Genomic DNA, 23,050 nt, shown 5'->3' with positions numbered 1-23,050 from the left:
GATTGGGGTGTGGGCTCCTGCCGGGTGGCACTTCCTCAGGTCACTCCCTGGCGGCGGTGCAGCGGGGCTAAGGCAGGCTCTCTGCCTTCCCCAGACCCACGCCACTCCCGGAAGGGGCCAACATGCCCCTGCAGCCCCTGTGGGGGAGCACGTGGCTCTGTGCACTGCCTCTCTCTAAAGGCACCACCCCTGCAGCTCCCATTGGCCACAGTTCCCCATTCCCGGCCAATGGGAGCTGCAGGGGTGGTGCTGGCAGGCAGGAGCAGCGCATGGAGACCCCTGGCCCCCTCCCCGCTATACCACCAGACTTTTAGTGGCCAGAGATCGCTATCTCAATGCTTTTTTTGCCTCTGTCTTCACTAACAAGGTCAGCTCCCAGACTGCTGCGCTGGGCATCACAACATGGGGAGTAGATGGCCAGCCCTCTGTGGAGAAAGAGGTGGTTAGGGACTATTTAGAAAAGCTGGACGTGCACAAGTCCATGGGGCCGGACGAGTTGCATCCAAGAGTGCTAAAGGAATTGGCGGCTGTGATTGCAGAGCCATTGACCATTATCTTTGAAAACTCGTGGCGAACGGGGGAAGTCCCAGATGACTGGAAAAAGGCTAATGTACTGCCAATCTTTAAAAAAGGGAAGAAGGAGGATCCTGGGAACTCCAGGCCAGTCAGCCTCACCTCAGTCCCCGGAAAAATCATGGAGCAGGTCCTCAAAGAATCAATCCTGAAGCACTTACATGAGAGGAAAGTGATCAGGAACAGTCAGCATGGATTCACCGAGGGAAGGTCATGCCTGACTAATCTAATCGCCTTCTATGATGAGATTACTGGTTCTGTGGATGAAGGGAAAGCAGTGGATGTATTGTTTCTTGACTTTAGCAAAGCTTTTGACATGGTCTCCCACAGTATTCTTGTCAGCAAGTTAAAGAAGTATGGGCTGGATGAATGCACTATAAGGTGGGTAGAAAGCTGGCTAGATTGTCGGGCTCAACGGATAGTGATGAATGGCTCCATGTCTAGTTGGCAGCCGGTGTCAAGTGGAGTGCCCCAGGGTTTGGTCCTGGGGCCGGTTTTGTTCAATATCTTCATAAATGATCTGGAGGATGGTGTGGATTGCACTCTCAGCAAATTTGCGGATGATACTAAACTAGGAAGAGTGGTAGATACGCTGGAGGGCAGGGATAGGATACAGAGGGACCTAGACAAATTGGAGGATTGGACCAAAAGAAATCTGATGAGGTTCAATAAGGATAAGTGCAGAGTCCTGCACTTAGGACGGAAGAACCCAATGCACAGCTACAGACTAGGGACCGAATGGCTAGGCAGCAGTTCTGCGGAAAAGGACCTAGGGGTGACAGTGGACGAGAAGCTGGATATGAGTCAGCAGTGTGCCCTCGTTGCCAAGAAGGCCAATGGCATTTTGGGATGCATAAGTAGGGGCATAGCGAGCAGATCGAGGGACGTGATCGTTCCCCTCTATTCGACATTGGTGAGGCCTCATCTGGAGTACTGTGTCCAGTTTTGGGCCCCACACTACAAGAAGGATGTGGATAAATTGGAGAGAGTCCAGCGAAGGGCAACAAAAATTATTAGGGGTCTGGAACACATGACTTATGAGGAGAGGCTGAGGGAACTGGGCTTGTTTAGTCTGCAGAAGAGAAGAATGAGGGGGGATTTGATAGCTGCTTTCAACTACCTGAGAGGTGGTTCCAGAGAGGATGGTTCTAGACTATTTTCAGTGGTAGAAGAGGACAGGACAAGGAGTAATGGTCTCAAGTTGCAGTGGGGGAGGTTTAGGTTGGATATTAGGAAAAACTGTTTCACTAGGAGTGTGGTGAAACACTGGAATGCATTACCTAGGGAGGTGGTAGAATCTCCTTCCTTAGAAGTTTTTAAGGTCAGGCTTAACAAAGCCCTGGCTGGGATGATTTAATTGGGGATTGGTCCTGCTTTGAGCAGGGGGTTGGACTAGATGACCTCCTGAGGTCCCTTCCAACCCTGATATTCTATGATATTCTATGATCGACTGGGAGAGTCTCCAGGATCGACCAGTCAGTCATGATCTACAGGTTGGTGACCACTGTTCTAGGCTCAGTCTCAAAATTGGCACTACTCTCTGGAGAGGCCCCTACAGAACAGGGTGGAAGTACAGAGAGATGGAGCAATGTGTGGGGAAAATTCAGTGGCTTTACTTAAATTGTGGATGAGAACTTCGTTTTTCAGTGCTTCCATGTAGTCTGGTGCCTTCTGTTAATGTGTACTTCAAGCTACTACCCTAAATTAGTACCGTGTAAAACAGTCACAGCAAAAACATCCAAACTTCGGGTGTTTGAACATTATTTCAAATTCATGAAAATCCTATGAAATGCCATGGTATTTATCTCATGGGAAATGACTGTGCTGCTCAACCATTAATATTCTAGTTTTTGTATCTATTGTATTTTTATATCTACAATATTCGTTTTAGATGTTTATTTTTGTCTAATTTTGTGCCTTTTCACTTCCTAGAAAAATTAGATCCTGTCGTTTTATTTGACAGTATCATTTAGATCTGAAATAGGCTGTTTCATCACCACATGACAGTAATGAAGTTCATCTCAGTGCAATAGTCACTCAACTTCTAGCCATTATACTTAGAGCATACCAAGATTAGTACACAGCACAAAGAATTATTTCTGTACCCTTCCCATACTGGTGAAAGGAATTACAACATGCAAAGTTAAAAAAAATCCCTTTCTTGTAAAATTTTCATAGGTGCTAAATTATTTTAAAAAATAGAATTGGTGTGATTTTATTGATAGCTTTCTGTTTAAACCAAAACCCAGAACCCCTATCTGTCGTACATCATGGAATGATATTAAGAAGTAATGGCAGCTAGAGCTATGATAAACTTTTAAAAAGAGAGGATAAGGAAAAATATATTATGGCATAAATAATATATGGATACATTATGGTTTTTTTGTTAGTTTGTTTTTTGTTTCTTCCCCCCTCCCCGCATCTTTAATGTTTAGATATGTGCTTATTTTTTCATTTATTACATTACAATAAGACCACTTATCTAAAGCTCTGGCACCCTTCACAATCTTTTAAAATATGTCAATAAATAAACTGATCATTTCGCTAAGGTCAAATAACTTGGCAACAACATAACATTCAATTAACCCCCGCCCCCTTACACACACATACCCCTTATCAAAATGATATACCACTGCTAACCAGACCTACCTGTCTCCTTTTGGGCGAGGGAGAAAAGATGGTCCTTGCAGCATTAGGATTTGGGGCACTGTAGTAGGTCAGTTTCTCTTGGAAGAGAAATTGAAGACAAAATGTACACAAGTGCTGGTTACCTTGAAAAGAGGTGGTCAAAACTGCACAAAACAATTCCACTTTCAGAAACTCAAACTAAGACACCATCAAGTTCTTAAATTCAGCCCTGTTCATATTGGGCTCTGTCTTCCTTGTTTCCTTGCTCTCAGGCATATCTGGTCTTCTCTGCGAATTTTGCTTAGCAAACCCTTTAATCCAATGTCATTAAGCTCTGGATGCAAGGTGCTCATGTTCTCAAAACTAGCCTGGACTTGTTCAGACAGGCTTGGCTGCTAATCTTCCTTGTTCAGCTGCTCTTGAACATCAAGGAACTTCACACAGGTTTGACTATATCCATTGGCATCTGCTAGTCTCCATCATAACTAAAGAGAATGCTTAATCCATACTCTCCCCCCACCAACATATGCACTGCAAACTACAGTAGGCCGCTGCAAAAATATATTTATACATTTTAAGATATGTTGCCCAAGTCGTCCCATTCTCTTATAGCGAAGAAAAACAAATGAGCCCATGCACTCCTTAGTTGGCCCGCGGGGAACTGAGATTCATTTATTGTAGACAGAAAATTAGGAAGAAGACCATTCTAAAGTTTTTTTTTTTTTTTTTGCTACTGAGTACAAATCCATATGGATTATAAATAAAAGTGGATAGAGTAGAAATATTGTATTTGTGTTGTAGAAATATTGTATTTTTTTGAAGAGTGCCAAGAGAAGCAACAGCTGTGTGCTGTTAAATAGCACAAAATGCATTTATTCATGGATTCATCTTGATAAGATTTCTTAAATTTGTTCACATGTAATTTAATTGTGTACTTCTTATCCTCCTTACTAATAAGTCTGCTCATTTAGATTGCTGATCCGTCATATTAGAAAAATCTGTTTTTAATCAGTATTACAGTTTAATTATGAATTATTAAGAGGAAACCTCTTAGCTTGATTGCTGCAAAGAATATCTGACTCAGAACCAGAGCACTGTGTAGGTTGGAGCTGATCTGGAAAAGGAAATATTTTTCTTAAACATGAGAAAGACCTACTATTAGATTCTTCTGTGTTGCTGTGGGAATGAAAATGTCTCTCTTTAAACATTTTAAAAGGTCAGCTATACCTCCACACTATGAACTAATTATATAACCTTGTGTTGGCATGGATATTTTGTGACACAGCCTTGCAGATAAATTATTATTTTCAGTTATAAAAGAGAATTAATTTATTCTCACCGCCACCCCTCACCTCACTCTCTACTAAAAATCATTGAAAACTCAATTTACGATGAAAAATATTGTCATTTTTGGTATATAAATCTGTATGTTTTCTTAACAAATATGTGGTGTACAATATCTTAAGATTTTTTTTCATGGTAACACAGGGTTTCCTAAATAGCATGTGTTAAACAGAAATAGATGTGAAGATTGTTTTTCTCTGCTATTTATTCCCATGAAACCTGGTGGGGCTGATATTAATAGTGTAGCTCAGTGATACTCAGACTCAGGCTCGCAAGTGGCTCTTTAATGTGTCTCCTGCAGCTCTTTGCAGCACGTGATATTAAAACACTGTGATTTAATTATTAACCAATCAGGACGCTTTTAATATGTTATTGACCAATTGTAGTTGATAAAATTATAATACTTGGTCAGTCATTTTGCTGTGAGAATTATATATATATATAAAAACTACATATTTCCCATCTTACTGTTTAAATATGAATATGTAGTACTATAGTAAATGAAACAGTGAATTCACACAACTGTGGCTCTTTTGGGTAATGTGGATTGCTAATTTGGCCCCTGAACCACTGAGGTCTGAGTATCACTGGTCTAGCTTTTGAGTCAAATTTAAAGTACAGTATGTATGAGGGGTTTTTAAACATAAAATAAAGGGGTATTTGTTCAACCTGATAAATTTAGCTGTACCTTATAATTGCTTGGCAGAATTATTCGTACATTCATTTTAAATGACTATGCGCAACACAGAGTGAAAATGAAATCATATATAGTACCAAAAATCACCATGTTCTGCTTTACTTGCTATTAGTGTTCCATAAAAATCTCATATTCCTCTTAGAAGCCTACTTCTAAGTATATGTAGAGTCCCCCTTGCTCTACTTCCTTTTATGAGAGAAGACCAGAAAATTCATCATCATCTAATTGTATTCTTTAGATTCCATTCCTGGCAGAAGGTATCCGAATTCATGGAGAGAAAGTAACTGAAGCGCTAAGGCCATTTCATGAGAGAATGGAGGCCTGTTTTAAGCAGCTTAAAGAAAAAGTGGAAAAGCAATACGGTATCAGAACAATTGTAAGTTGTCTCCAAACCTGACATTTAAAAAAGTATCTGTCTTTGGAATTGCTGTAATTCACATTTCAGTCATTAAATGAATATATAGAAAAAACAGTTTTAATAGAGTGTGATTAAGAATCTTAAGGGATATATGGTTTTCATTTTGTTTTGGTGGTGTGGTGCTGGTGTATTTAAACTCATTTTTAGACAGAGGTTTATTTCTCTTAACGTCCCTAAAATTGTCCACGTCGGTAGTCGCATGAAAGTGTAGTGACTTGCCTTGTGTTGCACATCAAATGAGTATCTCTTTTAAGATTAGAATATAATATCTTTCTGGTTTCTAGGTTTTTGTCCTGTACTATATGCCCATCCAGAAGGTTGTCTTCTGAAGCATAGTTATATATCAGTGGCTTCAACAGGTACCTTTGTCTGTAACTATGCTAGATGAATAGGTCTACTTGGTTAATTTACCTCTGGACTAGCAACTGTAGCTTAGAGCATTGGGACCAGCTAAAGACTTCACTTAAATTGTCAGTGCTTAGGAGAAGTGGACAAATGTCCCAAAAAACATTCAAAAACCCTTATCAACATGACTCCTCAGCGTAAAAGACTTACCCTAAAATACCTGGATCTGTCCATTGGAAATCAACATAGTCCTTCAAAGTGTTCAGGTTTTAAGGATCTTTTACACAGGTTACAATCTCTAGGAGTTTCTGATATCTTTGAAGCATTTGTTCTTTGAAGTCAGAGGTTCATATCAAGGAATATCACAGAGTGTCACTTCCAAAGCTAGTTCTAAGGCTTTTTAAAATGTTTTTTCAATAAGTCAGGGCCCTGTATCTGCAGATTCTCAGCAATGACTTGTTGCTATTAAGTACACTGCATCCTTGACCTTACTTGTAAATCTCAGGCTACAAGGAGGAGGGATAGCTCAGTGGTTTGAGTATTGGCCTGCTAACCCCAAGCTTGTGAGTTCAATCCTTGAGGGGGCCATTTAGGGATCTGGGGCAAAAATTGGGGATTGGTCCTGCTTTGAGCAGGGGGTTGGAGTAGATGACCTCCTGAGGTCCCTTCCAATCCTGATATTCTATGATTCTACTATGACTCCAAACTGTATTTCAGGAGAGCGGGGGGGGGGATGTAGATTGTTCGCAGTGGATGGTCCTCAGTACTGTAGTTTGCATTCTCCCAACATGAGCAAATCATTTTTGGCCACCCTTCTGTCTCAGCTTCAAGATGCAGCCAGAAATTTTGAAAGTCCTCTTACACTTTGAACCTTGTTGATTAAAGGGGGTTAGTTAGTAGAGAGGTTTTGTTTTTGTTTAAGACTGAGTGTTGCTGCTTAGTGCAGAGAGTGTTTCAAGTGCTGACTCTTGCAGCCTGCACGTAGGTTCTTAATCGAGAATGTATTTTGAAAGCCGTAAGTGCACTTGGAGATTATGCAAAGCGGGCACATGTTTTATAAATAAATTTTAAAAATTCAGTAACATACAAGTAAAGAGTTAGAGTTAACCTTAGGACTGACTGTGCTGGGATTTGTGTTCTGAAAGTATGTTGAAGGCTTCTGTTCCAACTCTTATGCCTTGTATATGAGTAGCATTGACAGACTCAGAATCAAAACCTCCGTCAATGTTATAAATATTCTTTAACCTTGTTGTAGGTCTTGGTTAGATTTGTAATGAAAAAGGAAGACTTATATGAAACTTACATCCACTGTACACTCTTTTCCCCTTGTTATGGTTTAAAAAGACAAACAAAATAAATACATGAATGTGTTCAGTATTTATCAGAAATATAAGTGAATCTATACCAGTGAGTGAATAAACTCAGATTTTGTCTACTTCTTTATGTTGACATGCATTGTTCATCTTGGTCCCAAATGGCTAACTAGATTTCAAGCTGTAGTAACCACACAAATAGCTCATGAAAAAAGAAATTAAGGGAGAATCTACTCAACAATTTGATAAGATGTGACCTTGTAGCGAAATATGATTTGTCTTCAAGAAAGCAAATATCAGAAATTGCTTAAGAAAGTAAATATTTTCCCAGAAATTGTAAAGAATAATTTCAAGCAAGAGAAAATGTACACTAATAATTGAAACTTTCAGAAACTCCCCCACAAGAAACCATTAATATATTTGTAAGATTGCGCAAATGCATTTTCTATCAACAAGACCAAATAAGGAAAATCGCCAGTTGAAGAAACATTAACTACTACATTATTCTGCAGGCAGCCCAGCTTGCCAGTGTATGCTTCTGGTTCCCAAGCTGCCTGGCTGCAATCTGTACTCCAACTCTGGCTTTCTGCCTAGTTCTGTGGCATACTGTAGGGAGCATGAATGGTAATCCAGCTAACTCCCCATTAGAAGGAAAGCTGATGAGTAAGACACAGTAGCGGGCAGATCCCAGCAGGGCAAGGAGACAAAACAAAATATTGAATGCATGGCTGCAGCAGAATGATTAATTCCATGGTGAAATGTTGATGTCTGTGGAGCTTGGAAAAAGCCAGATTCCACAGTCACCCCACTTGGGATGATTGGGGACAGTTCATGCCCTTAGAGTTATTATATCAGGTAGTCTGCATACTTAGAAGTCACTGCAGTGGTTTACATTCGGTTCATGTTTTGAAGGTTATCTCTGCAACCATAAAGGCTAGAGCCATAATTATTTAAAAATGGAAATTCTGAATTTGGAGCATTATTCTGCAGTATTGGGTGAATTTCACAGCTGCAGAATAAACAGGACTCCCTCTATTCCATTTTTGAACTTTGTATGGACCTGTAAAGAGGATTAATCAGACAGGAGCTCCCAACAGGTCTGAGATTTTGGGTAGCCCTTACCAGAGGCAGCACAAGATGTGGTTCATTAATCCCACCCCACCGCACAGTGCACACCCATGAAAGAGCTAGCCACAGCCTAGTCCTTAGTGAATAACGATTGAAACACTAATAGGAAAATTTTGCAAAGAAGTCTGTTAAAGGCTAATTCTAGGGTGATTCCACCACTAGAAAGCGCAGCTTGACATTATGTCCCTTGTATGAAAAAGGCAAACTGTAATTCATGGAATGTGTAACCTAAACATATTATATCCAAGATTCAGTGCACCAAATTCTGATCGTAGTTACGATGGATTTACAGCACTGTATGTCCAGTGATGGTGCTACTCCAGATTGACACTTGTGGAATTGGGATCAGGATCTGGCCCTGAATTTCTTTTATTACTGGGGATCACACAGGTGTTTAGATTGTGTATTTTAAACACACTAAGTCAGAATTTTTGCTGTGCCAGATTTCCACTGGGCATAGTAGAGTGGGACAACAGGGATCTGGTCATAGCTCTCGGATTCTTTGATCAGTACCAGTGTAGCTTAGCACATCCTGGGCTAGGTGCCAACAGTCCCCAAGAGAACAAATGCCAGCTGAAGATAGCAAGAACACAGCACACGCTAGCCACACCAACTCTCTGTCCTGACTAAACATCCTACTCTGGGAGTCTGTGGGATGAGTGGCATGAGAGCCTGTGCACCAGGGGAATCCCCAGAAGCACAAGGGGAGCAGAATGGGCCGATGAATTTGACTATGACAGCCCTGACTTCAGAAACTCATTTTCAGATCCTTCTATAGTGGTGTTATTTTTAAGGTAATGACATATTTAGAGGAGAGAGAAATCCTATCTGAAGCTTACCAGCCTTGATAGTATCCTTGTAAATGTTGTTCCCTTTATGGTCCTTAAATCCCTGCTTGATATGTTTGATGCACTGTGCCTCTAAATAGTAATTTATTCCCAAGGAGAAACGAGATATTGACATTAATTATACTTATGTGTCACTTGCTTCAGTCATACACATTAACATTGTCAAAGAGATGACTGGAAAGTCAGACCCAGTTGGTGGTATCTTGCCAGTGTCACTCTGATCCACTACTAAGAATTGATGGAATTTTATCACTTCTGTCTTTCTTGTACAATGCCAGCTTAGCAGTAGTTGACAGTGTGGAAAAGCTACCTGTGACTAAACAGCAGGAGATTCTTATTTTTGTCTGAAAGTTCAATTATTTTATGCATATATCAGTTATTAATGACTAGCAAAGCTTGTATAAATATTCAGAACTATAAAAGAACATCTGCATAAAAAACGACATTTAAATATTTTCTTCTCAACCTAGATGTCACTCCGTGAAAGTGGCTCTGTTAACAGCAATACCATATTTGTGGTTTTTTAAAAACTTTGGTTCATTATTGCTGTTACTCAGTGCTAGAATACACTAGGGTACCAGTAGCATGCCACATGCACCACAACTTGGAGGAAACTGTAGGTGCTTCAACATCTAGGCGTTGTCGGTGCTGGTAGCCCTGGTGAGTCCCAGTAACCATTCAGACACATGGCTAAGGGAAAGGTTATTTTTTGTGGAACTGACAGGAAAGGGAAAGATTGCAAATACCCTAGGTACAGAGGCTTAATAGTTATAGTAAAAAGTGTATTAAGTGTAATAATGGTAAATGTTTCAGTCCCTAGGGGGCAGTCCAATTGAGAATTGGGGCTCTTTAGGCCTACTAGTGCCTCTCCAGTCCAATCTCTGCTCAATGCAAATAGGACCTTGCAGGTCTCCAAGCCAGGCTCAGTTAGAGTCTATCATTGGGGCCCCTCTGCAATGGCTTCCTGCCTAGCCACTGCTGCTCCCCCATAAATCCCACACAAGCCTGCACCCAGGTGTAATGTCTGGCAGTCACAGCCTGTTCCACAGATGGCTCTCCATATTGTTCCTGTTTTCAACTTCTCTCCGACTTCCTGTTTCCAGGTGGCCACTGCTTCAGTTGACCTCAGCTCCTGGCTTCCTTGTGGCCACTGCTTCCAACCACAGCCCAGCCACTTCCTGGTTCTCAGGGCCTTTCCCCTTACCTGGCCAGAAGAGTGGGAAGTGCAAGGGGTGAGGAGGAGCTGTTGGGCGTTGTAGTCCCCTGCCTTGCAGAGTTTAAAACATACCTGTGTTTAAAATTAAGCATATGCTTAAGTTCTTTCCTGAATCAGGGCCTGTTTGCATTTTTTCTTAAATATATCTAGTAACAGTATCTGTGTGATTATAAATTTCTTGTAACTGAAATAGCATAAAATTCTAGGTGGAAAAAAAGCATTTAACCATTCAGCATTACATGATAATGACTCACAAATTTCAGGTTGTGTTCTAAAAAGAATAAGATCATATTTTTCTTTGTTGTAGCCCTCAAGTTTGGATGATAGACGAGGCAGTCGGCCAAGGTCTATGGTTCGATCATTCACAATGCCTTCATCTTCAAGACCTTTATCTGTTGCATCAGTATCATCTGTCTCGTCAGATAGTACCCCTTCCAGACCTGGCTCTGATGGGTAAGTAAGGTATAACAATTAAGAGCTTGTAATTGTGGAGAAAGATTCAGCATGCAAATCCTTACTGGGTTGTGAGAAGCTGTCAGCACCTAATTACACTTTAATTACAAACATATAGTATATTGCATGTGTTATCTTAATTCTTTGTTTTATAAAGTTACCAATATGAGCAAATAAAACTCAAGTACATTTATTTTGAGCAAATTGTTTCTATACTGAAAGCAGTTTCGGGTATGCATGTCGGGAGACCTGGGTCTTATTAGAAATTTGGCATTTTGGAAAATTCTTTCCCTCCCTCCTCAGCAGTGATACTTCCATCTCTCTAAAACGGACTACCACTGAGAAGAAAAGCATTGTTTTTTTAACAAATATGATCATTTCTTAAAGAATCTTGTTTTTCTCAATGCTGATTTCAAGATACACTATTTGACTTTAATTGGGGCTGTCGATTAATTGCAGTTTAAATTGCACTGTTAAACAATAGAATACCAATTGAAATTTGTTAAATATTTTTGATGTTTTTCAACATTTTCAAATATATTGATTTCAGTTACAACACAGAATACAAAGTGTACCATCACTTTGTTATTTTATTACAAATATTTGCACTATAAATATGATAAAAATAGTATTTTTCAATTCACCTCATACAAGTACTGTGGTGCAGTCTCTTTATCGTGAAAGCACAACTTAAAAATGTAACTACGCTCAAAAATAAAACAATGTAAAACTTTAGAGCCTACAAGTCCACTCAGTCCTACTTCTTGTGGAGCCAATCACTAAGAGAAACAAGTTTGTTTACATTTATGGGAGATAATGCTGCCCACTTGTTATTTACAATGTCACCTGAAAGTGAGAACAGACATTCACATGGCACTTTTATAGCCAGCATTGCAAGGTATTTAAATGCCAGATGTCCTAAACATTCATATGCCCCTTCATGCTTTGTCTACCAGGTGCAGATTGGGGTAAGGCAGGGTTTAGCTGCCAAAAAGTGAAGCTTTGTGGTAGGATTGCTCTTCATCACCAGAAAATGACTTAAAAGAAAACTATATCTATAGAAGGCTAGGGGGAAAACTGGCTGTGTGCTGCCACCATAAAAGTGTCATTCTCTTTGTTTCTCACTCCTCACATTACTCTTTCCATATCTGCATATTTGGCTCTTCTCTCCTCATTTAAGCCTGTTACATTTTTGCCTCTTTCAGCTTTTTCCATTCTGCACCTCTACCCCAGCTCTGCCATTGTACATACCATTTGGCAGGCTGCATGTTTGTGGCGGGGGGCACACATGTTGAGGACAGTTTGTCTGGGATTATTCCACTGGAATCCGTTTTCCTTTGTTCTCCTTCTCCACTCCATTTCCTTTTTAATCCTGCTTCATAGAGGTTGTGCAATTCAGAAGAAAGCTCTATAATGCAAGTCATCTTCCTTATGTAAGCTTTTTACATGTGGAACTATTACAAAGAATTACAGGTACAATTTTCTTTTATAGCCATGTAGGTTGGTCCCTCCCCTTCCCCTGAAGTCAGCTGTGCGTGCGAACTCAGTTGAGCCTGAACAGAAAAGTGAAACTAACAAGGCTCATTTTGCAGCTCAGCTGACACAGTGAACCGAGCAGCAAGGCAGTTTAATAAATATCACGACAACCTACTGGATACACTTCATCACCAGAAAAAAAAACACTTAGTTTTGAAGCTCACTGTGAAATAGGGCCTGATCCAAGGCTCATTGAAATTAATGGGAGTTTTTCAATTTATTTTAATGGACTCTGGCTCAGGCTCATAGTGCCTTGGAAATTTGAACATACCTATAGTTTAATATGCACAAAGACCTTTGTCTGACTTTTGCCAGGCTGTACATCTGTCATGTTCTGGGTTGCAATTCAGACCAGTGAGAGGTTGTGTCACCACTTGTCCTGTAATCCTGAGTGCCTTAAATGCTGTAGCTCCTTGTCTGGATGCTCCCAGTAAGCATACAAGAATGCACTGAGTGTCTGTGTGCTGTGCAACCCTCGTTCATCACTCTGACCCCAGCAGCCTGCCTACAACACAACAGCCCCATCCTGGTCTTAACCAGCCTTGGTTACTAATTGCAGGGTGACCCCAACATGCCCTTTGTCCCTAATTTCCCCAAAACCATCTGTCCTGAACTGTCCAGCCCTCTCCTAGAACACTGAGATTTAATAATGTCTGTTGCTCCTTTAAAGAGACAAAATCACAGCAACTTGTTGCCTTAACTGAACTTAACATTCACTTCAATACAAGCATAACACTGGGTTGGTTTAGATTAAAAGTAAAACAAGTTTATTAACAAAGAGAGGTTTTAAGTGAGTTCAAGTACAAGGGATAAAGACAAAATGGTTACAAGCAAATAAAAGAAAATATGCTGTCTAGTGGCTAAGACTTAACTAAATAAGCTACAGCCTTGGTTGGTACAAGGTAGATTTCTTACCGATCTTTCTTCTTTCCATGATGGACTTTCAGTTAGGACCTTGGGCTTGTGCATTTTAGGAACATAATTCTAGCACATACCCTTAACTTTTTGTACACACCCTGTACATATGTCATGCAAGACTATTAATGATCAGTGATGAGTTAGTTTTCAGTGATATCTTACATGACCCCTTTTAGTTACAGATTGACAAGAGTGTGTTAAGTTTAATGAGTATGTCAGGCCTGATGAGAGCTGCTGATACAGAATAGTGAACCGCAAATGGGTCTTTGTGTCACAACCTCACATTTAATCAAAATATCTGTAAGGGTGGTGTGGTGGGTGAAGTTATGTGAACACCTTTCAGAGTTTAACTGCAAACGCCTTATGTATTTCTGTCTTCATTTTGGTGCCATTTCCTTACTACATTCAGCTGCTAAATGGTCATATGGGTAAACTGGGAGGTCTAGAAAGGTCTTAATTTGTTTAATTACACAGTTAATACAGGTTTTTACTTGTAATAAAAGGGAAATAGGGGTTTTTTGGGGGAGAAGTTGCTTATTACACTCCTAAAAGGGTATTCAGTATAGGCGCCCTGCTGACTTCAAGTAAACCTAGAGCTAGCTGTTACACTCCTCCATGGGGAGAACAAGTGAATATGATTTTGCTGGGTCTGCAATCTCATGAAAAATTACTTGAGGTTAAGTAGTAAAACTCACATAACTTCTCCAAACAGAGACTGGGGAATATTCTGTCACCACCTACACCAATGCAATTTAATCAAAGTCATAAAGGTGGCACAGATGTTAATGCCTAATTCCCATTAAAATCAATTGAAAGATTCCTATGGACTTCAATGGGAGTTGGATCTTTATTTGTGTGAGAAGTCCAGCTAGGCCCATTAATCCACCAATGAACTGAGCCCCAGAAGTTTGGCCTTTCAGGAGACATGCTACTACAAACAGTTCTACCCATGGCTTGGAGATCAAAACGTTTGAAGATTCTTTGACTTGGGAAAAAATGGGTCTCTTCAGAAGTCACTATTTTAGAAAAATGCTTTTAATTGGAACAGTATTTTGGACATTTAATACAGCACCGATCGGAAACAAAATCAATATGTAGTTATAAAAACATGCTTGAAAGGACACTTTTTTCTTTCAAACAGTAGTGACACCTAAAATTGCCTGATGTCTAAGAAGGTGAAAGTGTATGGTTTCCTGTAAGGTCCACACCAAACTTTGTTATTTTCGGCTCTTAAATTGTTTATAGGTATCGATATTGATACATGTAAATGTTGGTACTCACCTATAATTATACATGTGTGTATTTTAAGCTGAATGTGAATAGGAAGTACCAGGTAATGGTAGGAAGCATGGATATGGTGAGAGGAGCATATTAAGGACCAGGACCATGGGAATGTGGAACAGGGCGGGGGGGCATGGAGCAAGTATGGTGACAGTCTGGTCTGTTCATTGACGGCATTGAGTGGAACAGGGCTCTGCAGAGGGATGTGGGAGTGGATGATACCTCTATGTGGGGGGCCATTAAGTGAAATCGAGGTGGTGGGCATGAAATATAATAGGGCTTTTCATTGTTTGAGAGGTGGAGGGGGCATATCAGTGTTGATAGCTAACCATGCTTATTAAAGCCCTTGAAAATTCAACTAAACAAAAAACTTTAACTTAGAGGTAAGGTTGTTGAAGTGCAAAGCCCATCCGTTCATTCTCTTTAAAAAAAATAAAATAAAATAAAATAAATAAATAATAATTAAGGAAATCACCAGTTAAGCTAACATTCATATTCACACCAATCTCAATCACACCCAAACATCATAACACCAAAATGCACCCACAATCCATAAGTACAATATCAAACTTACTTGTAATTCTAATGTACAACCAGGCACAATACAAACATCATCTAAGTTCTCAAAATGATACTCAAATGCAAAACCTTATCTCTGACTGCATGCTTCCTCTTGGACAAATAACACATTCTATAGACTTAAAATTGTATGTATATCTATCAATAAAGTATCTGAATATGACTGAGGTTCGAGCAAAGTTTTCCATGTGAGTGATTTCAGGGAATTAGATACGATTTTGTCAGTAGTTAAGGAATTATATATTAATTTGATATATAAGGTTTGATTGCATCCTGAAAGAAAAATAAGAAAGACATTCAGAATTGTACTTTAAGGCACTAGAAGTAACATTTTTTTATTAAATATTTAATGTTTCCCATTGGAAAGTGAGATTCCCAAAGAATGCTTTAAGGTACAAACACTAACCAGTGCTTGTTTTGCAGAAGTATTTTTCACATCACAGACCCACTTCTTCAAGGTGCTGATATGAATGTCTTTTGTCAGATGTCTGATGAATAAACTTAAGTTCTAAGAGGGGCTGGTCAGAAAGTGGAATTTCAATTCTGTGGGAAATTCCAAAATTAAAAAAAAATTGTCCTCACATAGTACAAAAAGTGAAATTTCAAAATTTTCCAGAGAACAGGAATTCCAAAATTTCATTTAGAAAAAGCAACATTTCATTTCAACCTTTTCAAAATGTTTTCAATGCTCCAACGGCTTCCCAGAGCTGTGGGAACCCTCCAGATGGGGAGCTGGGCAGCCTCAGCCCTGGAAGTCCTGGCTCTGGGGCAGTCAAACTGGTAGTCTGGCTGGAAGCTGGTGCTGCCAAGGAGCTTGGAGTCTGGAATCCTGGAACTCCAGGCTGTCAAGGAGCCAGGAGCCTGGAAGCCCATGCTCCCCAGCAGACTGCCAGGCAGGAAACCAGATTTCCAGTAGCAGGTGGTGTCCATGTTTCCACTGGAATTTCATCTTAATCATCACATTCCCATTGAACATTTCGATTTTAGCAAATTGTTATTTTCCAGTGGAAAAATATTACATCTGAAGATTTCCAACCAGTTCTTCTTTTTTAAAATCATGTCAGTGTTTTACATAATTATTTAGCAACATTTTTGTAAGAAGTCTGATATGAGTTTGAATGGGTCAGCATATTGCAGAAGGTTCATTATAGTCTTAGTTTAGATTTAAAACATAGCTTTAAAAATTCGCTGCTGATAAAAGTTACAGATTAACAACGGAGGCAGTAGCTCTGATTTCAGGATTGCCAAAATGTACTTGAAAGAGGATTGTAAAAACAAAACAACAGAACCCAAAAATTAATTAACAAGACTCAGTAATTTTGGAACTAGGCTCTGAAGAAGATAAACGCCAAGGAGAGTCTGTTGTCATCGATGCAAATGAATATTACTAGCATAAATTCCCTACGCGTTTTCTTCAATATAGACCTTCCAGTATAAAATACTGTATAAAATATTTGAATAGTGGGCACTAACTCATTTATAAATACATATTATCATATGTTAAGTATTCTGAGTTTCGATTCTTTGGAAATACTGTAATTTAGTAAATATGAATAATCCTGCCTGTAATACTTACTGCATATTTCTTTGTGTCTATAAAAATGTAGACTGCAGGTGCCTTCTGCTAGCCAGGCACATGCCTGTACTCTTTTTTTGTGGCACCCTCCACCAGCAGTTTCTCTTTTCAGATGTTTTTTCAGTGACTCAGCCTATATGTGAAACAAATAGAAAATAAACCCCAACCAGGGTAACACAGTCCAACAAATGGTTGGCCCCTCCCCGAGGTCCTCAGTCCCATCTCTGGGCCTGTTTGAGCACTTTCCACCTTCTTGGGCTCCACACAAAACTTGTTGCCTCCTCAGCCCTTTGCCACTCAGCCTGTGTCTGGTGGAGGGATCCGGCCCTACCCACTACTCTGGGTCGTAACCCAGAGATCCTAAAACTAGTAGTCACCCGTTGCTTCCTTCGCTAGTGTCTATTCCTGCGTTCCTTGGGCTGCTTCCCACTCTGTCCCATCAGCTTCTTGGGTGCTTGGCCTGTTCCCTGTTTAAGCAGGGTCTCTCCCAAGGCTCCTTGCCTAGAGAGTCTGAAATAGTCTCTTCCCTGTTCTCTCAGGGTTCTTTCTCACAGGCCCTTTACCTCGTCAGCTTTTAACAGTCTTTGGCCCTTCTTGTCAAGTCTCTCTCTCCCTCTGTGCTTGGAGAGCTTCACAGTCCTATCCCTGCTTAGGCAGGGTTTCTCCTCATTCTCCATACCTGTGGAATCTTCCAGCCTTCCACTTCTTCTGGTCCCAGCCAACAACTGCTCTGTCCAGCTGCTGCTGCAGCTTCCTCAGCCAGCCAGCAACATTGCACTTCCTCCTTTGGCTCCAGCCAGCAACTGAGCTGTCCAGGCCCTGCAACTCCTTTTATATGAGCCTTCTAGGCTCTGATTGGCTGCCTCCCTTCAGCCTCTCTAGGCCACTTAGAGGACCCCACTCTATTGCCTTTTTTCTGTGGCGGGGTGTGGTAGGACTGCAGGGTCTTCCCGAGGGCCTCAAAGGGCCTGGTACACCCCATCACAGTCACCATGTTGAAATATATATGTATACTATATATGTTATGCAAATATAATCCTTGATTCTACACTGGAAACCTCTAGTACACAACCCTGAGCCTTTGAACCTCAGATAACTTCAGGGGATTTCTCAAGGTCAGTGGGAGGTCCGCACTAGTGGATCCCAGTGCAGGATCAGACCCTAGAGATGCAGGCATTATAGCTCAGTATATACTTTTCTTCCTTATGAAGAAAGCTTTCTCATAAAGAAGATTGACTTTGTATCACACAGTTTGTCTTTCTGCCATGTGATAATTTTAATTTGTTTTTATAAATTCTTTAGTATAATGTTTAACCTAGGTTGTGTTCTCTTCATCTTTCATAAGATCAAATACATATCAAAATAATTTTTAGTCTGAAATTTATCTTTTTTAAGCTAATTTTATAGAAAAATTTACCTTTTACGCTGCCCATTATACCTGAAAAATTAGCCCGAAAGGAGTCATAGTATGTTTAGGTCTTTAATTTGCTGGAAATTTAAGCCAATGGACTCAAAACAGAAAAATATCATTCAAATATTCCTTAGAGTTTTCCTTGGCGTATTTAAATAATAAAATTTAAAAACATGTTTAAATATTGAACTGTTTATTATTTTCTTTTAAAAGTTCATTAAAACCCTAAAGGCTTCTGCTGTACAGTTGGAGCAAAAAATAGTCAACTGTGAAGGGTAAAAATTTAATCTTTTCAAAGAGAGGTTATGATAGGGTACCAGCCTTGCATATATTCACACACTCAAAATACATGTATGTTTACCAAATGCCTGAGGTTTGTACTGTTCCAGTTATGAAAATTCTTCTACTATTCAGAAATCAACCTTGCCCTTAGTTATTGGCAATAAATAACCGAACCTAAAGACTTTCACTGACTTGTCATCCTTTGATCTTTTTGATCGCATCAGAAGCTTGGAATTGCTCTCTTACCCTAACAGTACAGTGTATGCACAAACATCACGGTCTGTAAATATATGCATACACATACACATCTAATCACATATTATGCATTATGTTGTTATACATGCAGTTGGTAGCACGGTTTATAATTAAGGTTGCCTGACACTTCCCATTATAAACCCTGTTTTCAGTTGCTTATAACTTTGCCAATCTTTAACCCATGTGGGTTGAATTTTCCATGCCAGATGTCTGCCTCAGGTTGAATTTTCTTCGGAAGATTTCAGCTGAAACAGTTCAGATTCCTGAAAACAAAACTAGGAAAAAATACATTGTTATGCCCAGGTAAAAAAAATTCCAGGAACCTTTTCTTTGACAATCTCTAATGCATCCATGCTTTGGAGCAGGGACTAAAAATTTGGCAAGGAGGTGAGTCTTTTGCTGTGCCTGTGAAGATCCACCCATCCCAAGCCGGCCAAGCTATAAGCCTTTGAAAAATCGCATTTTGCACACATGTAGTAGACACTTGCTAGACTGCAGCTAAATTTCCCAGTGATTCCATCTGTACTGGGCATGGTCTAGCCTTGGGCAGAGCAGGAATTTCCCTGCAATTGCAGCAGCTCTGAGCTATTGTGGGTTGTCCTGGGTCCAGGTTTGGGCACCTGAACTAAGAGCAGGCATTTTGGGTTCAAGGCAAGACAACAGGGAACCAGTTAGTTCAACCTCAAAACCGTTAAACTGGAAAATTTTCTACCAGCTCTAGTCACTATACGCCTTCCAACTTCTGCAACAAATGAAGCAGGGGGCCAGCAGACAATAGCCTCCTTCTCTGCATAACCATGGTTCATACTCAGAGCATGTCTGTCCTGAGTAATGAATGAGGCAGGAGTCCTGCAGAGAAAATAGTATGTGATTGTGTAATTAGAGTCTTTATCATAATGCATATGCACAAGATTTAAGGTTTAAGGTTGCCGAATTAAGGTTGCGGAGGCAACATCAGTTCTGGCATTTCCTAACTTTTCAGTGCTTGACTTTGCAACCTTAATAATAATCTTTTAATGTACTTTTTTGTGTACATGTATACACAGTATGCATATGTATATGATCCTGTAAAGTGTATGTACAAGTACTGCCTATATTCATGAAGTAGAACTTCATCAATTTGCATTATGATCATTTGTGAATTACTAAGATTTGCAGTGAATGAAGCAGGCTGTACATGTGCAGTGGATGATGGTGTGATCTATAAATGTGATGATATATAAACACACAGAGAGATGCTTATCAGTGTGTGTAACCATCTAACAGTAAATTTACCTCAGAACTGGGAGGTACACAGTACTGTTCATTAACAGTTCTGCATTAAATTTTAGCATGAAACAATTACAATTACCTTCTTTCCCCGTCATGATAATGAGCCTTACTTGGTTAACAAAAGATCTCTGGACTAAAATTATACTGTTGTTGGGAACTGGGGAAATTTAAAATTTGTTGTTTGACAGTAATATTTCATTGGTCTAAATAAACCAAATTTTCCTTCAGGTTTGTGCTTGAACCTCTTCTGCCAAAAAAGATGCATTCTAGGTCTCAAGATAAATTGGACAAGGATGACCTAGATAAGAAGGAAAAGAAGAAGGAAAAAAGGAACAGCAAACACCAGGAGATATTTGATAAAGAGTTGAAATCTACCGATATTTCTCTGCAACAGTCTGAAGCAGTGATCCTTTCAGAAACGGTAATGTTAACAAACAGAGTTTTATTTAATTGTGGGCTATAACTCTAACATTTTTTACAATACAGAAGGGTCATTTTGACAGTTCATTTTGTTTTTAGACTTAAAATAACTCTTAGAAAAAATTCCATACTCTTTAAAACATTCATTAGTGTACCAAAAGTAGATACTTTACTAAACAAAAAGAGCAGACTAATGGTATTTTGTATAGACTTTCTGTAAGATTTTTATATATGGCCTTTTGAAAAATACAATAGTTGATATAATTGAAGAAAATTCAATTGCACCATTCATAGCATGGATTCTTCTAGTAGCTGGTCATGTGAGATTCTGATGGTTCTTCTATGTGGTTTCTGTTATCTTCTGCAAGATATAGTTCGTGCAGTCATTTTGTGTATGGCAATTACATATTCTTTATTCCTGGGAGAATTCTGCACCAAAAAATTAAAAATTCTGTGTACCATATTTTAAAATTCTGCATATTTAATTTGTCAGAATAACACTACATATAATCACCCCAGTTTGAATTGTTTTGTTAATTTATTTCGAAGTACCTTTCAGAACTCTGTCTGTAACAATGCAGACACACACAAAATTCCCCCAGGAGTAGAGAGTTAAAGAAACCCCTACGACAATCCAGTTCCTGTTTCTCTGCCCCATCTCTATCCAGAACCCAGCCGGGAGGCCAGACACCCACAACCCCTTTCCCAGAGCCCAACCATGGGGACCCCCCCCCACAGCCCAGACACCCACCTCTTATGCCCCCCAGCTGTGGAGGCCCCCCCAGCCCAGACATTCCCAGAGCCCAGGAATACAGACAGAGAAACAGCCTGATGCTGGGTCCTGGGCTTGTGTGGAGTTTCCTGCACTCTGCCTCCTCCTTTCAGGGCATGCCGGGACCTGTAGCTGCCTGGAGCCCTCCAGCTCCATCCCCCTCCCACCAACAGTGTCTTCTGTTTGTGAGCTGGGCTCTGACAGGTCCAGCAGCCCCTAGTGGCAACCCCCATTCTGCATTGCACAGTGGCACAGAATTCCCCCAGAAGTAATTTTTGGAAAGCCATTTTTAACAAAAACATGTATACATTTTCATCAATTCACTGGTGGCAGTATGTAAAGATATTCATTATAGTGTATCTCTTAGTTGAACCCCACCCTTCTTTGCAAATATTCCAATTTACCAGGGCCACCCCACTGGTTTATTTAAATACTGAAGTTTTATTTTTAAATTGAAAATTAATCTGTTTTTTGCTAGAGTAGTCACCATAGCCTTGGAAGCTCAGGAGGGGCATCTATTTTGATGTTATTGGTTTAAAACTTTGTCCTCAAGAAATACATGTAATGGTCTCTTCTCTGTGTTAGTCTGTGTCATGACTACTAGAGCAAACTTCCCTGTTAGCAGGAGTTTTGTTGTGTGCGCCCTGAACAGACCTCAGCAAAAACTTAAATCAGAATCCTTGTGCTCTCCATGGGTGTGGCACAAAGACTATTGAAATTAGAGTTTTTCCATTGTCTTCAGTTGGTTTTGGGTCAAGCCCTAGGTTTGTTAAAAGGGAGATTCTCTCTACCAGATCAAGCAGGAGAAGTTTTCGTAGCCTCTTCTCAACCAGAAGACACATTTTGCATAAATTTCCAATGTGCCTCATCTGTTTGGCACAGTGCAGTCAACTGTGTGAATATTAGGGTCTTTTCATAGTCATATTTTGACTGAATCTAAGCACTGCATTTGACATATCTCAGATAGATCACTATTGCACTGACATATGTTAGCTGTTGGAATCAGCAGCCTGTCTTGGCTGTTGCTATTGATTTCAATTTGGAATCCTTAGAGTGGATTTTTTCATTTTTAAACTAGTACATACCAAAGGTCCTTATCATCTAGTCATGGAGATGCTCAGTGATGAACATTGTATAATTATTAGATAAATAATAATTGTCAGTATATAACAGCAATTTACTTTATTTTACTTGCTGTTTTCTGGGTGACAACAACATGGGTTAAGTGACTGCTGCAAATTTTGGAATATCTTTTTTCATTCTTTATGCGTGATTATGCATGATTTATGAGTTCATTTCATAGCTGCAGACACTATCAAACATTGATGGCCTAGTCTCAGCTCTTAGGATGGAGCATGTGTCAACACACATCTGATATATTTCGTAGGTAGAATTCACCAGCATTCACAGTCTGCTGGTCTGTACATTGAGTGAATTCAGGGGCCCCACACCTTGATAGCTCAGAGGGTGTATATGTTCACATCTACACATGAGGAGCTCTGCTGGCAGCTGCAGAGGAAGAGTCTGATCCCCTGGTGTCTGCACAGTTGCTCTGCATTGGCTACGGCAATGGATGAGGCATCATGCATCCTGCCGAGAAGGGATAAGGAAAGGTTGATAGGGGCAAAGGTAAGTCTCAATGAAGTGTGGAAACAGGTGATGGGCACCTTAGAAATGCTTACAGGGGATAGATAGGAAGTTCGATTAGCGCACACAGGTCAATGATAGGCACAGGGATGGATTTAAATGGCAGTCTGCACATTTATTAAGTTAACAGTGAGGGAA

At 40.0% G+C, this 23,050-nt stretch overlaps 1 protein-coding gene across 4 annotated transcripts in view; it reads left to right on the top strand.

Moving 5' to 3' along the window:
- Positions 1 to 23,050, top strand: part of DOCK1 (dedicator of cytokinesis 1) — a 550,235-nt gene that overhangs the window by 502,040 nt on the left and 25,145 nt on the right. For all 4 annotated transcript variants that reach the window (XM_073354059.1, XM_073354057.1, XM_073354058.1 and 1 more), the window contains 3 exons: positions 5,481 to 5,618; positions 10,818 to 10,963; positions 20,302 to 20,494. In XM_073354059.1, the coding sequence (XP_073210160.1) occupies positions 5,481 to 5,618; positions 10,818 to 10,963; positions 20,302 to 20,494 (477 nt within the window). The remainder of the gene's footprint in view (positions 1 to 5,480; positions 5,619 to 10,817; positions 10,964 to 20,301; positions 20,495 to 23,050) is intronic.

The sequence above is a fragment of the Lepidochelys kempii genome, chromosome 7, assembly GCF_965140265.1.
Source record: "Lepidochelys kempii isolate rLepKem1 chromosome 7, rLepKem1.hap2, whole genome shotgun sequence".
NCBI lineage: Eukaryota > Metazoa > Chordata > Testudines > Cheloniidae > Lepidochelys > Lepidochelys kempii.
The sequence above is the reverse complement of the archived record's forward strand: the minus strand, read 5'-3'. Positions and strand labels throughout refer to the sequence as shown.